This window comes from Prosopis cineraria, unplaced genomic scaffold (assembly GCF_029017545.1).
Source record: "Prosopis cineraria cultivar Desert tree isolate PC_DT_omini unplaced genomic scaffold, ASM2901754v1 PC1, whole genome shotgun sequence".
Lineage (NCBI taxonomy): Eukaryota > Viridiplantae > Streptophyta > Magnoliopsida > Fabales > Fabaceae > Prosopis > Prosopis cineraria.
In genome coordinates, this window is record NW_026555332.1 from 36,766,223 (window position 1) to 36,782,819 (window position 16,597).

Here is a 16,597-nt window from a genome sequence, read left to right on the forward strand (position 1 = left end):
AATTGTTTAAATAATCAAACCTAATCTTACTCTTTTTTTTGAATTTATTTAGGTTGTGCCTTCAAGTATGAGTTAAATTATTAACTCATGGGCTTTCTTTCCTATGGAGAAATGGAAATTTACAAACTTTTTAGTAAAATTAAGTGAAGCTCATATAATTTTTTTTAAATATTAAGTTTAAAGGGTCAAATAATTACCTTCCCTCCTTTATATAGGCTTTTCTAAAAGCAACACTAATGGCATATGAAGTCTTAATATTAAGCCTATTTTATGCATGTTGATTTGCTACATTTTGACTTGATAGTTGCAAGAAAATCATTTTCTGGTCTTACACACACATTTTTAAATTGTTGGAAAGCATGATCTTAAATTGTGAATTGGGCATTCCTTTTATATTTCACTACTATCCTCTTTTATATACATCTTAAGCAACTAGTGAGGATATTTTCATGCATGTATAGTAGATGGATAATTGGTCGATCTAGTTGTTTTATTGCTTGTTTTACTTGAGGACGAGTAAAAGTCTAAGTTTGAGGGTGTATTAACCTTTAGAATTTCATGCCATTTCATCACATTTTCCTTAAATTCCAATCCATTTTGGCTACATTGTACATGTTTTTATTGCCCAAACTAGAAAAATGTGCATTTTGTTTTGAGTTTATATTCTTAGCTTTAATTTAATACTTTTAGGCTAATTTTGTATTATTTTGGTTTAAGACTTGATTAGAAGCATTTCTGGAGCTTTGTGATGTTTTTGGAAGGATTTTGGATGAATAAATCAAGTATAAAGTGAATAATTTTTGTTAGCTATGAAAACAATGTGAAGTTGCCAAAGTCGTGACTCTCGTTCATGATTTTCACCACTGTCAGAAAAATATTGCATTTTATTAATCTAAAATTAGTTAGGTAAGACACATATATGCAGGGAGCTTGATCCAGAAGGCATTCTACACACTTAAAGACACTTTAGGAGCTTTGTTGTGCTAAGGTTTGAGCTTTAGATAAGTTGGGTCTAAAATTTGAAGCTTTAAAAAGATTTGAAGCTCCATTTCTTCGGTTCCTTTGTTTCTTCTCCATTTCTCTCCTTGTAATCTTATCATGGCTATGAATATCTTGTGTATTTGTAGCTTTTTGATGTTTATGAGTAGTTAAATTCTTTGCTCTAGGATTATTTTGAACCCTTGTATGGATTAACACTAAATTCCTCCTCTTTTTTTTAATTAATGATATATATGTGTTTATTTTTACTCTTTTCTTAATATTTCTAAGTGATTGGCCACCATTTAGATGTTGGGTTTACTTGATTGATGCTTGAGAGGGCTAGGTTGAGTATAGAACTTAGGTAAAATAGTGCAAGAACTTGATATTTACATGTTGAATGGATAATTTTGCTAGGAAGATAGAAATATACTTGCTAGTCTTGCATAGCCACATTATGGTTGTTATTTAAAATTAAGTTTTATTAATTGTAATAAGAGATTGGGCAACTAATTTAACTAAACACTTGTTCATAACTTGAAAGATCTTGTCCAAGTATTTTTAGAATCCTAGTTAGTACTTATTTTCATTAAAAGCATTTATAAGATGAAGTAATTTTGGTGTTATGAAATGTGAGGGGGATAAATAATCCTAAGGCCTAATTTGTGTTTGAAGTGTGTGAATTAATTTCTTTTCTTTATTTTCTAATGCTAGTTTAGTTTGCAAAATTAACTTTTTTCTAATTATATTTAGATCAACTTAGTTGAACTCACTTAATCTTTTGCTTGATCATTATTTTTAAATAAATCCTTGAGGGAACGATATTTTACTCATCTTATATTACTTGTTATGACTCCTGCACTTGCGGTTTTCTTTTGAAAATATTTTGATCAACCTTAGACTAGTAATATTAGATTTTATTTGATCTTTTTAGATATTAGTTCTAAATTTTTATTTTGTCTTTGTTTAGTGTTTTTGTTTCAGTTTAATACTTCTTAGGTTGCTTTCTTCTTTAGGTACCTATTTGGCATCTACAAGCCATAGACTCAGAAGGTTTAGAAGTTATACTTGAAGGACTAACAATCTTTAAAGAAACTGATTCTCTAAACTATGAAAGAACTCTTGAAACTCAACTTGAAAACATGGTAGAAGATGAGTATGAAACTGCCTCAGTTAATGACTTTGCTAATCAAAATCTGAGGGGTACTTAATCTTGTATTCAAATGTCAGAGTTTTAAGCACATACTTTTAAGATTGAACCTGCAATGATCACAATACTTCAGATGAATGAGGTGTTTTATGGTCAATTTAATGAAGATGCCAACAAGCATTTGATGTCTTTTGTAGAAGTATGTGACTCTTTCAGACAGAACGGGATGCTTAAAGATGTCTTATGCTTGTAATTATTTCTTATTTCTCTATAAGACTAAGGCTAAAGAATGGTTCAACAATCTTTTCAAAGGTTCTATTAGTTCATAGAGGATCTTGAGAACAAGTTTAGAGCTCGATTCTTTTCTAATGATAAAATTATGGAAGTAAGAGATGAATTTTTTGGTTTTAAACAGTACCTAAATGAGCATCTCTATGCAGCTTAGGAGAGATATAAGATGTTAATAAGGAAAGCCCCAATCGTGGGGTAGATAAATGGGTAGTGATTCAGCTTTTTTGTAATCATCTAAATCCATCTTCTAAGGCTATGATTGATTCTATCATAAATGGAGAATATCGAAATGGCCTGTAACTGAAGTTTTTCAACTTTTAAATCAATTGTCTATAAACAACACTCAAAACGTGGATAGAAGACATACATCAATGGTGACTAGTGTTAAAGATAATACTTCTTCCTAAATTGTAACCATCTTAAATGCAATGAATAAGCATTTTGATGTGTTAAAGGGAAAATTCTCAAAATGTGCATTTTATCCATGCCATTCCAATTGTGTGTAATCAATGTAATGATGTTTACATGCTAATCAGTGTCCTCTTTACATGACCGTTGAGTCTATCAACTACATAGGCAAATTTCAAAATTCTCACAATAACCCTTACTCTTAAACATACAACTTAGGATGGAGGTATCATCCTAACTTTTCATAGAGTCAAGGAAATTCTTTAAATCAACCTTCATCTTTTAATGTTAAGCTAACTCACCCTCCGATTTACAAGCTACACCGAAGCCAATACCAGTTAAGGAAAAGGAGTCTAGAATGAAAAAGATGTTATCATAAATCTTAAGCAGTTGAGATTTTGTAAGGGTTGAAACTAAGGTAACTCTTTCTCTTCACAAAACTAAAAGTATAAATAGGGCAACTGGCTTCATAAATGAATGCTATGTCAAGAAGCAATCTCCCTAGTGATACAATTTCAAATCCTAAAAGGGATGATAAGGAGGAGTGCAAGGTAATTACTTTGAAAAGTGAGATGCAATTATCTGAAGTTCTTATGTATGCTTTTCCTAAAAACAAAGTAAAGTCTAAAATTCAATAGCCCCTAAGATAAGGGCTCTCTTAGGCTATGTGCTCCAGCTATGTCTTTACAAATGTAGGCCTACCAATTGGTCTTAGCCCTAGCACGTAGATGTCCTATGTAATGTCCTTTAACACGTCCACTATTACCAACTGGTTTTGTGGCTCATTTAATCTCTTTAGGAGCATACCCATGCCCTTCAAGCCACCAGTATTTAGTTTCTATATATGATATAAAGTGTTATTCATAGAGTTAGTAGTAGTAAAAGTATGAGGGAAAGGCTAATCCCTTACATGCACTTGGCCTTGAGGACCTGTATTTAGACTCATGAGGTTTGCCTCTCATACAGCCTGAAAGTTGAGCTTGCTTTTGTGAGTCCTCCTCTTAGTGATACAGCTATATTTTTTATCCCTTCATAAAGGGCCTGCATCATTACTTATTGTTGTTCTCTTTCTCTGCATTTAAATGCTTCGAGAGAGAGCGCATAAAATTTTTGGCTTTCCTCCAACTATTTATCCATGCCACCCTAAATCTAGCATAGCGTACCTCTGCAATTGGTATATTAGATATCAAAGGATTAATACTCTCGTTACCTACTCTTGATCTAGGGCTCACATTACTATTACTTGTGGTTATCAACACTATGTGCTCACGATGTGCACTTGTCCTAACGTGGGGTACCAATGGCTTTAACCTTGCATGTGCAGAGTTTCCTTCTAGTTCATGAGAACTTTATTACCTCTAATACTTAAACACATAATTAGCACATACTTAACCTTAAGATAGAGCTACCATGGTAATTCCAACTAATTTAATTAATAATAAAAGATATTTTGGAAATAAAAGGATCAACCTTAGCTATATAAAAATTCAAAAGGCTAAGAAGTGAACCCTGTAGAGATGGGACCTCATAAATCATTTAATCTCAAAAAAAGTTTAAAAGGTTATTTAATCATTATAAATTAGACTAAAAAGTGTTTGGGAAGCATGAAAATTAATTAGAATTAAAGACAAGTCAAAATGAGGTAAGAAAAGGTCATTTTCACTTAACAGAGGTACTTGGCTATGGCTAGAGCACATTAAGCCATGGTCAAAACTTCTAGTGAAGATTTCATTGGATCCTAATGGTTTCAAGAACTTCTCTAGCTATAACCAACAATCTATAAGCCGTAAGCTATCATGACAACTCTTAACCATGAATTTTCATCGTGCATAACTTTTGACTCGGATTTCTGATTGATGTGATTCAAGCTCTCACACGTAAAAAATTTTATATTCTACCTAATAGTTTTGGTTCCATGTTAATTAACATCAGACAAAAAATTTGGACACCTAAGACCATAATTTCACATTTTTGTTTCTAAAACCATCAACCAAATGTCAAATCTTACACCATAAGTCATTAACCCACATAAAGACTTGAACCACACTCAATAAATCCTAATACACTTGTCTAAATAGTCATAAGCATGAAACAACTCTTAAAGAGTAAGTGAAAATGCAATTATTTGCATTTAATCTAAATAATCACCCCATATATGTAAAACTTATTTAACTTGTCAAAATATACTTGTTTAAACCATTTTAGCATACTACCATAGTCATATTAGGGATTTGGACCCTACTATAGCCAAGACAATCTAAAAATTCCTACATTTAATGTTTAAGGCTAAAATTGTAAGTGGACTTCAATAAACATAATTCAATGTGAAAAACCCTTAATGTTGGCAAAATAATGACAATTATGCATAAATTAATTAAAGACTTTACAAGGTAAGCTGTAGTTCTTCAAAGTCGATGTCTTCCCCTTTCCTTTAGCCTTATCATCTCCTAGAATGATATTAACAAATAGGAGAAAGATTAAACAATCTTAATAAATAAGAAACTTAATTAAAGCATATTAAAGTATGGCACATATAAACAAATAAGCAATTTATATCACATAGGTCAACCACACATTAATCACATCATAACATAAGATAGTATGCTGTTGATCAACGCAACCACCTTATATACCTCTTTATATCTTTTGACTGAATCCATAGGCTAACAACTCATATAAGTCTAGTCTATGAAATTGGATTAGCCGTGCTCTCCAATTATGAGGGGTCACCCAGCCAAAGGCTCTTGTACTTACTCTTAGACCATGAGCTCCCTTTACTTAAATTTTAGGATGTCATAAGTGCCCGATCCATATCGTCTAGTCTAAGATCAATGATGCTAAGCATCGTGCTTGACCTATGCTACACCCATAGGTTATTGGCAATAATAAGCACATATAATTTATGCGTAAAGTCAATAAAGGCCACATCATGTGGATTTACTATTCTAATATTATATTATTCTGGGGTGAACTTTGACCCATCATGATCATGCAAGTTTAGTCAACATATTCAAATACATACCCATGTATATCTCAATAATTCAACATATATTAATAATCAACAAAACTTACATGTTATCACATAGCCATAAAGCATATTTATCACTATTAGGCATATTTACCATATAACATTAACTCAAAGTCAACATATCATCTAACAAGACTATACTACCTATCTCAAGCCAATAATAACTTAATATAAATTGTAGTTGCAAATAATATGATATGCACTAATTAAAATTTTTAGTTACCTCAACTCTTGATTTACTAACCAAAAGTACCTGTGAATATTAAATGGAGCTTCTAATAAGCTTAATAGCACCAACAATAGTTAATCTACAATCAAACACATGAATAGTCATCAATGACTAATTATCCTTAATTAACTCTAATCAAAGCCTAAATTCAAAAATCTCATTGTGGTAATCCACCTATAACCGAATCAATTTTTAGGTTCTATTGGTTCACTTAGACTCTCATTGGTCTAATCAACACTACTAATAACTATAACCTCTTTAGCTCAACTAAGTAGCTATAGGGTTTACTCCAAACCCCACTTTGAAATCCTAAAACATCAATAGCATTATAACCTAAAAGTTAGACACTTAAATAAACACCTATTAATCCCATTGAAATTAGAATTCTAGGCAAAGTCACAACCCATTTTTGAATTCCCAAAGAACTTCCCAAAAACAGTGATGAAAATACACAAGAGAAAAAGAGAAGAGGTTATAGGTTCTTATCCAAGTGATTAAAAGCTTCAAATAAACTCAATTGGATGCCTAAAATAAACCCTAACAGAGCCCTCCTCAATCACCTTTGGACTCCTACTCAAAACTCTAATCTTTTGAGTTGAAATGTGAATTTAGAGGCTAAAAAAAATCAAATGTTAGCTGTGGCCAAAGATCAAAATTTTAAATTTCAAACGCTATCCAACTAATTAGGCCCAATTATGGCCCAACACTAACTAAGGTCTAATTCTAAGCCCTAATCAGAGTCTAATGAACCCATTAGCCAATCGTACACTATTTTTTAATCCAAGTAAACTCTCAATTGTCTAATTTATTCTTAATTACCCAATTAACCTTAAGTTAAATTTTTTGAGATGTTACAAGAACCAACACCTGTCTCATCAATCTTTTTGTCCTTGTGTGTTCTTGGCATCTTTGTCACACTCATCCTACTAGGTGTGCTATAAATTGTTCTTCACAAGTTGAATGTTGTGTTTGAACAACAAAACCAAGCATGCCAAAGATGATACAGAGTCTTAAAGATAACTATAGGGTCCCCAGGCTCCCTCGCATCAATTCACCCAAATGTGAAGATGTAAAGAGATTGATGCAAAAGGTATTTTTTATTAATGGGAAAATAAAGTACAAAGTTGTAGTAATTACAACTTAGAATAACTAAAAATAAATCTGAGTCTAAATATGGAATACAAGATAAACCAATTTTATAATCTAATAAGGTAAATCTGGTGTAAGCAGTTGTTGTTTCTAATGATGTTGATAGTGATGCTCCATTGTCGTTAGTTTGAGCCCTTTTACAATCATTTATTTAAGACTATTATGCCCAAGGAATCCAAAGCCCATGTGCAAAATATCTGTGATCACTCAACCAACCCTTCAAGATTTATGACATGTCAGATAACTTTGTCGTATCCACTTAATAGTCTCCCATACCCAATCGTTTTGAGTTTTAAGGGTCACACTAAGTACGTGCTTGGGACGACTCCTCTTAGTAGTAGACCGAGCCTTGTTTTTCATTTGGGCCTGTTGTTTTAGTTTTCCTTTCTCTCAGAGATTTTGGGTTGACACTTGGTTTTAAGCCCAAACAATATGTAGGTGTTTATTTAAGTATTTGCATTGTGTAAGTTAAACCCTATTTCTCTTACTTAATTCGTAGGTTCACAAGGTGAATTTAAGAAATCTCAATATAATCTACATGCGTTGAAAATTGAAACAGTCAAACAGATCTGCCTGTTCTAATTATAATTATAATACATATTTAGCTTCATCATTTTTTTAAACTGATATTAATTTTATTTGAAATAATAAATGATTTATATATGCGCGCGCGCACTTGCTTGCATGGAATGAAATAATTTTGATTTGAGGCCATCTCTTCGCACCTTATGGCAGCTCTGGATTTAATCATAATCAGCATAACTTATGCTTGTCTGGTCATAAATATAATAATTCAATTCATAGATTCAGTCAACTACTAGACCTTTTTTTTAATATATATATATATATATACACACACACACCAATGGTTTAATTTAAAAATTTGGGGGAAATGACATTAAAAGACCAAAAAAAAAATTTGAATAAGGATAAAAATTTAAAAAATAAGGACCAAAGATCATTTAGTAAATTGGTCTAAAAATTATTTATGCTTATCATTTGTAGCCTTTAAAATAAGAATTTGCAGGTGAAATTCATGGATTTATAATAAACAAAAAACTTAAAAATATATCATTACTTGAAAATCATGTATTGTACATATGGGACTGTACTATATAGGTGGTTAAGCAAGAAGACTACCAAGGTTTTAAATCAAAGGGTCAAGAAGAGAAATCCCACAAGACTTTTGAAACTTTGGAGGTTTTGGGTGATGATAGAAGAACAATGACAGAAAGACTAAGGGCCTATTTGTTTTCTATTTTTAAAACATATTTTTTATTTTTAAAAATAAAAATAAAATAAAAAATTGTTTAGATAAGTGTTTTTCATTTAGTTGTTTTAAAAGCTGTTTTTTTTTTGTTTAAAAAAAAACTTTAAGTTATTTTCATTTTATTTTTCTTATTTTTAAAATACATTATATTTTATTATTAAAAATTATAATTACCTTCACTAATTTCTCTATTAATAACCACTATTAACTTTCTATAACCATCACTATCAATCCATTTTTTAATGCTAAAATTATTTTTTAATTGATATAATCAAATGGATTTTCATTTTATTTGTTTTATAAACAATTCGCAAACTGTATTAGAAAACAATTTTTAAAAATAAAAAATAAGAATAGAAACCAAACAAGCACTAACTTACCTTATGGTGATATGATCTTCTTTTACATGTTTTATTTTTCATAAATTAATGAATATGACTTACAAATTCTTGTTTTGATGATTGTGAATTATAATATGAGAGTAGGAAACATGCATTCATACTAATTCACTAAAGAACTTTAGGCCCTTATTTCATATTTTCAAATCTTTTGATTCTTATATTTATTTTTAATTCAATCTTTTGGTCCTTTACCGTCTTCTCCAAAAAATTAATTGAGAGAATCACATTCAAAAATCTTTCAAAAGAATTATTTGCAAATAAGGATTAATAACAAGTCATAATTTTTTTTTAAAAAAAGTCTTTGACACCATTACAACAAACATTCCTGTATTGATTTTTGTGAATAATTTTTTTGAAAAGTCTTTGTATGTTATTCTCCCAAATCAATTTTGTCATGCGTGAATACTTCTTTTTATAGTAAAAGTTGTCTTTTGTATGTTTAATAAATTTGCCTCACAACGTGTGAACTAAAACTCAAATTACTACTAAAAGAAAGTGTCCGAATTTAATACTTGATCATGTCTCGAATAAATTTATTTTAAATAAAAGAATATTTATGAACAATAAAAAAATATACAGTTGTGTACAAACAATATGGGTATTTGATAATGAAAGAAAAATTAATTACGATAAAATAATTTAATAAATGTAAGTATAATTATTCTCTAATATATTTTGACTAAGGAGAATATAAGCACTTCCAAGGGTACCTCATTGGGTGGACATCCCAGGTGGCAGCCTCCTTATAAACAAAAATACAAATAATATAAAATTTATAAAATGACGATGTTTATAGATTAAGAATAGTATCAACTTGTTTTCCCTGTGCAACATACTATTATACCAGATCCACCTGTCCATCTTATTCCTATGTAAAAGTCAAACGAACAAAAGCTTATAAAAATATTAAATACTCCCTCACTCCCAGCTTCTATATATAAATTAATTTCGAAAAAAATTATGGTTATTTTATAAGTTATTTTACGTAATAAATATATCATTATTTTCTTTTTTGAATTTCATCCTTTCACAATTTTTGATAAGTAGAGAATAAAAGTTGTATGAAAAAATTATTTTAAAATATGATATATTTAAGGATAAAAATGAAAATTCAGCTATGAATTATTTTTCAAAGAATACCTGATAGCCTATATTATGGGATGATATAAAATAAATTATGAACTGTAAAAAATAGAGCATCAAGCGTCTCCTATTTTGAAAAACAAACGTTTATTTTTAACAGTGAGCCCTCGTCATCTCCCTTTGTCTCTCTCCCATCGAGCCTCTAGATAGGAACCACACCTAACCCTCTTCATCTCTCCTTGTTACTAACATTGACGACGATGAAGAGGACCACGATAGCGATGGTGATGACTCTAGCGAGGACAACACTGAATGGTGTGACTTCGGGGAGGACGACTCTGAATGGTGAAGATTTCAATACGAGGATGACACTAAATGAGGACAACCTTCTCTACTCTTCCTCCATGAGACACCTCCTTTCTTAATGGCTCCCATTGGCGACGGTAGCAGAGCTCAACAACAAGGGTTGAAGCCGGGCTCGATTTCAAAGATTGCATTTGACTTTTAGTTCTTTGATTTATGTTGGTTTGATTTCTGTCTTCAATTTTGGTTCAAATTGCATGCAACAACAATTTTAAAAAAAGCCGAAGCAGCATTTGGGTGGAGGTGATTATTGTCTGAAGAAATCAAAAAACTCAAGTGCGATTGAACGAATGTCTAAAGTGCTGTGTCTATTTCTTCATCTCTAGTCTTTTCCTCTTCCATTTGATTGATGTTGATGAATTGTGGCTAGAAGTCAGAGCAATCAGAGTATGGAGGCTGGTTCTTTATTTAGCAGTATAAGTCCTTTCTTGCTGTGCCCTTGGTTAATGGTTTCAACTTAGTTCTAATCTTATTGGTCTTCGAGTTTTGATAATTGATTCAACCTCTTGTAGCCTTCTTGTTCTCAAGGCCGTGGTTGGTTCTTCAATTTTAGAGAGCGGAAGAAAGAAGGGGCCAGGAAAGTCACAAATGATCAAATGGAGAGGAGACATGTGGCTTTTTTTTTTTTCCCAGTTAGTTAAGGTCAAACAAACATCCGTTTGTTCAAAACTAACAGTAAGTGTTCAATACTCTATTTTTTATAATTGATGATTTATTTTGCATCATCTCATAATATAAGTTACCGACGCTCTTTCAAAATAGTTTAGGACTAAATTTTACATCTTTACCCTATATTTAATAATAGTACATTGAGAAATTTCTCTCTTTCTATGTTTTTTTTAAATTATTATTTACAAGTAACAAATTTTGTTTAAAATGTGATCAAATATTAAATGTGAATAGAGTCAGAAATAAATGTTGGGTTTGAAGGCCGCCCGTTTAAGCCTATTTTTATAAGAGTTCGGGTTTGAAAAAATAACATTTTTTTAAGAAAATCGGACTTTCAAGTTTGGCCCTGATAGGCTCTGAAAAAATGGGCTCAGGTTTGAGTGGCCTTTTTAGGCTCGTTTTTGTTTTTTCATTAAAAAATAAAATATTTTTAATTTTTAAATTAAATTTAAACTTTAAAATATATATTTATACTTTAAAATTAGAATTTTTATCATTTATTTTTAATTTTTAGACATTATAATTTGTATTTTAAAAAATATTTGAAATATTAAATTAAAAATTTTAATTTTTAAAAATTGTAAAAATTAAAAAAAAATAATAATAGCTTATAGGCTTAATCCCAAACCTTTATATAAGGATCAGGCTTTAAAAAATGAAGTATTTTAAAAAAATCGAGCTTGAGCTTTTAAGGGTCGGGTTCATAAAGACTGAGCCTATATAAGCCGAATCGCCCATTTTTCAACTCTAAATATGAACACATTTTTTAAGAGGAACTTGAACTTTACTTTGTTGTGAAGTATCAACTCATGGCCAATAATTAAAACGTACGAGCAGTGTATTATAAATTAAATTTTAGTTAAATAATTAAAAATGAATTATAAATAGAACGTACGAGCAGCGTGTCCGATCATCATCATCATTCATCGTCAGCTCAGCAGCACCAGAAATAGCCATTCTGCCACACCAGCTGCCATGGCTAACTACAACGTCTTTGTCACCCTTCTTTCTCTCCTCTTCACATTAAACCTAAATCTCTCCCTCTCATCATCCCCTACCTTCATCAGCATCGACTGTGGCTCAAGCTTTCTTTCGCCGATGACATTTTCCGATGGGACGCCGATGATTCTTACCTTCAAAACGGAGAGTTCCACCCCGTTCCATACGCCAGCGCAGCCCATCTCTACAATAGCAAAACCGCCATGTCCACTCTCAGAGCTGTCCCGACTCTCAAGAAGAACTGCTACACCGTCAACGTCGGTGAGCGTCGGAAGGTTCTGGTTGAAGCAAGCTTCTTCTATGGAAACTACGACGGCAAAAACTCTCCCCCTACCTTTGAGCTTCACTTTGATGGCAATTTCTGGGCCACTGTCAACACTACGAGCCCGAGAGGGGTGTATCATGAGGCCATTTATGTTACCAAGAGAAACATGACTAGTGTTTGTGTTGCTCAGAAATTTGAGGATCAGACTCCTTTCATTTCTGGGCTGGAGATTCGAAGCTTAGAGATGAGCATGTATAGACATGTTGATTCTGGGCTTGCTCTGTTCTTGTCCAGTAGAGTTAATGCTGGTGCAGGTCTCTCTGGTATCACAAGGTATGTATGCGAATCCTTTTCTTTGTTGCGATCTCTCTAGTGTTGCTTACACAGCACTCACGAATCAAGACTCACCTATATGGGGGCAAAATTTAAAGCCATCAAGAATATGAAGGGCAAAAACTAAATTTCAAATTTTTTACAAACAAAATTTAAAAAACAAATACAAAGGAGCTGTGAAATTGAGAGGGCAAGCACCCCGTTCCTCCTTGCATTTGTCACTGTTCACACGCTAAATTACACACACACACGTTAATTTTATTATATTAAAAATAAGGGATGATGAAATTTTTAATTCTTCAAGTTTGATTCAATTATCAATGGGGTCTTCTAAATTTAATTTTCATCAATTTGGTCCCTAAAGTTTGCATTAATTGTTGATATTGTTTAAAAAGGAAGAAACACTATTAAAATATGCTAATTAACATAGATAACAAAATATTGATGAAAGCTATATAATTAATAAAAAATGGACTTAGAAATTTCAAATAATAAAAAAAAACAATAAATGCAACATAAGGGATAAAAATTAAATTAATTTTATAGTTAATTTGTTTTCTTTCAATTACATGCATTTGTCAAATCATCAATATACTTTATATGTTAGATTAATTTGAGAATCAATTTTGTATTTAAAAACTTAAAAGACCAATATGATAATTTAACAAAAATTAAACTTACATGACTAAATTAATAATTGAGATAGATTTGAGGTACTGAAAATTCAATCATCCCAAGAAATAGAGAAACTTTTAGGGAGAATTTTAATAAACACTTTTTAACCACACTTATTTAAATTCAAAGTCCTAAATTTTTAAAATTGCACTTTAGTCTAAGGTACTGATTTACTATTAAATTTTTAAGAGAAATGATAAAATTGTTCCTCATTTAAATTAATATCAAAACTTTTCTACTTTACTTGTTCATTATCATATTTCACTTGTTAATTTACTTACAGAATATTGTTAATTGCTTTACTTAACTTGTTTTTCATTTTAAGTGTTTAAATCATCTTAAGATAACTTATTAATTCATATATTATATATTATTTATTTACTTATAAATTGTTGTTTATTGTCCTACTTCACTTGTTCATTGTCAAATTTTCACTTAATTTCATTCCAGGGAAATGAACAAGTGAAGTAAGGCAATTAACAACATTCAATAAGTAAATGAATAAGTTCTTATATTAATTTAAATGAAGGACAATTTTATCATTTTTTTCAAAAATTTAATATCAAATTATTGGTACCCCTAGACTATAGTGAAATTTCATAAATTTAGGGGCTTTGAATTTAAATAAGTGCGGTTAAAGGTCTTTATTGAAATTCTCCCAAACTTCTATGTAATTTTAGCAAAACTCATGGAATGTTTAGACAATTCATAAGCTAAGAAATGCACCATGAATGAAAACTGACAGGTACCCAGACGACCCTTATGATCGGATCTGGAGAATAGAAGGTGGCTTTTTAATAGTTCTTAATGTGGTCAACGAGGCTCCATCCATTGATACAAGCAAAGCAGAAAATCAACCACCTGTTTCTGTTCTTCGAACTGCAACAACGACCATAGAGATTCCATGGAGTCTTGTACTCAGCACAGACCTATCTGCCACAAGTGAATCTGTTTATATCACTGCCTACTTCTCTGAAGTCACTCGCCTTCGCTCCAATGAAACAAGATCCATTCAAGTTAACATAAGCCGAGTTCCTTATTCACAACCATTCGTCCCTCCTTTTGGAGCTGTATCAGAGATCCACATCACAAACTTGACTGCGAATTCAAACACAAGTGTGGCTGTTTCGGCAGAGGCAAGTTCTACACTTCCTCCTCTGCTTAATGCCTATGAAGTCTACACTATTAGTGGTGTGCTAACAGATGGAACCAACAGTGATGATGGTTTGAGTCTTGTTTAGTTTAAAAAAAAAAAAAATATATATATATATAAGTATTGTTATGTTCTTGTGTTATTTATTTGTCATCATTCTAATTGTTTGGTTCTATTTTTGGTAATGTAGTGGAAGGATTAGGGGCACTACAGAAGAATCTTGATGTGCTTCAGAAATGGAGTGGTGAACCTTGTCTTCCATCTTCATTTTCATGGGAATGGCTCGAATGCAACTCTGATGCCTCTCCACGTGTCACCTCATTGTAAATCCCATCCTTTGTCTTGTGATCTTTTCCTGCTGAACTATGTTAGAGTATGTGGGACTCGCATAAATTATTCTATGATTTGCTAAAATGGGTTTAACTGGTAAATAATAAAGCCTTATATTATGTTATGTGATCATATACTTGATAGGCTAGACACATGATCTATTGAGTCTGGCTGGCTGGCGATTGAAGTGTGAGCCTAGTAAAAATTATTAAATAGGCTAGCTCCCCCTCTAAACTTAACTCAATGTATGTTTTCCCACCAAATGCAGCATAATTTTAGAAGGGAATAGAGAAGAAGGCTTAGATTGACTAGCTCATTGATTAGCTTATGTGCTACAATCGAATCATGTATGCAATTCTATATATCTTATGTTTTTTTGATTTCTTATCATATACACTAAATCTCTATCCAGTACTCACCCCATCACAAATTATAAGATAACTTTAAAGGTATCTTATCGTCCCAAAATATAAGACATTTAACAAAAACAAGGTTTTATTAATCCTAGTATTATCCTTTAAGTGGAAAAAGAGTTTAAATAATTGTAGCGTAATAATTAAATGCATAAATTTAAAGTTATATTAAATGAAGAACATTTTTTAACGTTCATATTTTTGTTCTAAAAGAATAATTTTGTATAGTGTCATTATTGAGTATTATTGATATGGAAAATCTTGTCTCAACTCTCAATTGTCTTGTAATTTTTGGGACGGAAGGAGTATGCTAATTAGATCTTACAAACCGAACTAATGACCTGCATTATTCACAAGTACTTGTGACAAATGAGGATGTAAAGAAAGGTTCTATGTCATGCTTATTGCATGTCTATTTTTTATTGATTTGTGCATATATTCTGAGTTTTAGGTCTCATTACAGAAACTTTTGTTAGACGATGCATGCACATATGCAGTTACATATTACTGCTGAGTGATCAAATTGTGATCCATGCATTTTCTATTTAACCTGAATTACAGGAACCTTGGAAGCTTTGGCTTATCAGGAACGCTACCAGACTTAAGTTCAATGATTGAACTGGAGACAATGTGAGTTGAGATCAAACACTAAAACAATATATCCTCTGATTAATGTGGTCTCTGTCTATTGAATTTTTGGTTGTCTGAAAAACTTGCAGCGATTTGCATAATAACAACTTGTCTGGACCAATTCCCAGCTTTCTCGGTTTATTGCCAAAACTGAAGTTACTGTGAGTATCATTACCAGAAAGCAAATATTACAACAGTACACAGACTTCCATTTTGAAATAAACTTTTGACATACATTGCCTCTTTCTTTTTTTTTTCCATCTTTTACCAGGAATTTAGCAGATAATAGATTCAATGGAACCATACCCAGCTCGCTATCTCAAAATAAAAAGTTAAAACTGATGTGAGATTCTATGTGCTTTATGTCCATTGCTTTCTAGTGCTTTTGCCTCAATTTTGTGGATCATCCATCTTTTGGTCAGTGTGTTAGCCGGTAACCTAATATGATATGATCCTTTCAATATCAGTGTGACAGGTAATTGTCTATCTGGCATGTCATGTCCACCACTACCGAATGTTCAATCAAGTGGAACAGGGAGGAGGAAGGTGACACCGACATTGGCAGCAACCATACTCCTTTGTCTTTGCTTTTGCTGTTTCTGGAGCTAAATCAGTTCCAGGAAATTTCTCAGCAATATATGCCTCCATTTTGAGTTCAGATGGAGATGTTAATGACTATATAATGATATGTGGTGTGTGTGAATGTCCTAAAGAGAGTTTAGGATTTGCATGGCCACAAATCCACTGACTCAATGAGCTAAGAGTTCCACATGGCATATT

General features: G+C 31.7%; 1 protein-coding gene across 1 annotated transcript; it reads left to right on the forward strand.

Moving 5' to 3' along the window:
• The first annotated feature begins 11,994 nt into the window (after positions 1 to 11,994).
• Positions 11,995 to 16,597, forward strand: LOC129294793 (probable LRR receptor-like serine/threonine-protein kinase PAM74). Its single transcript, XM_054933321.1, has 8 exons — positions 11,995 to 12,009; positions 12,087 to 12,616; positions 14,037 to 14,515; positions 14,635 to 14,767; positions 15,749 to 15,817; positions 15,907 to 15,978; positions 16,089 to 16,160; positions 16,285 to 16,597. The coding sequence occupies exons 1-8, from the start codon at positions 11,995 to 11,997 to the stop codon at positions 16,424 to 16,426; spliced, it is 1,512 nt and encodes a 503-aa protein (XP_054789296.1). The 3' UTR covers positions 16,427 to 16,597.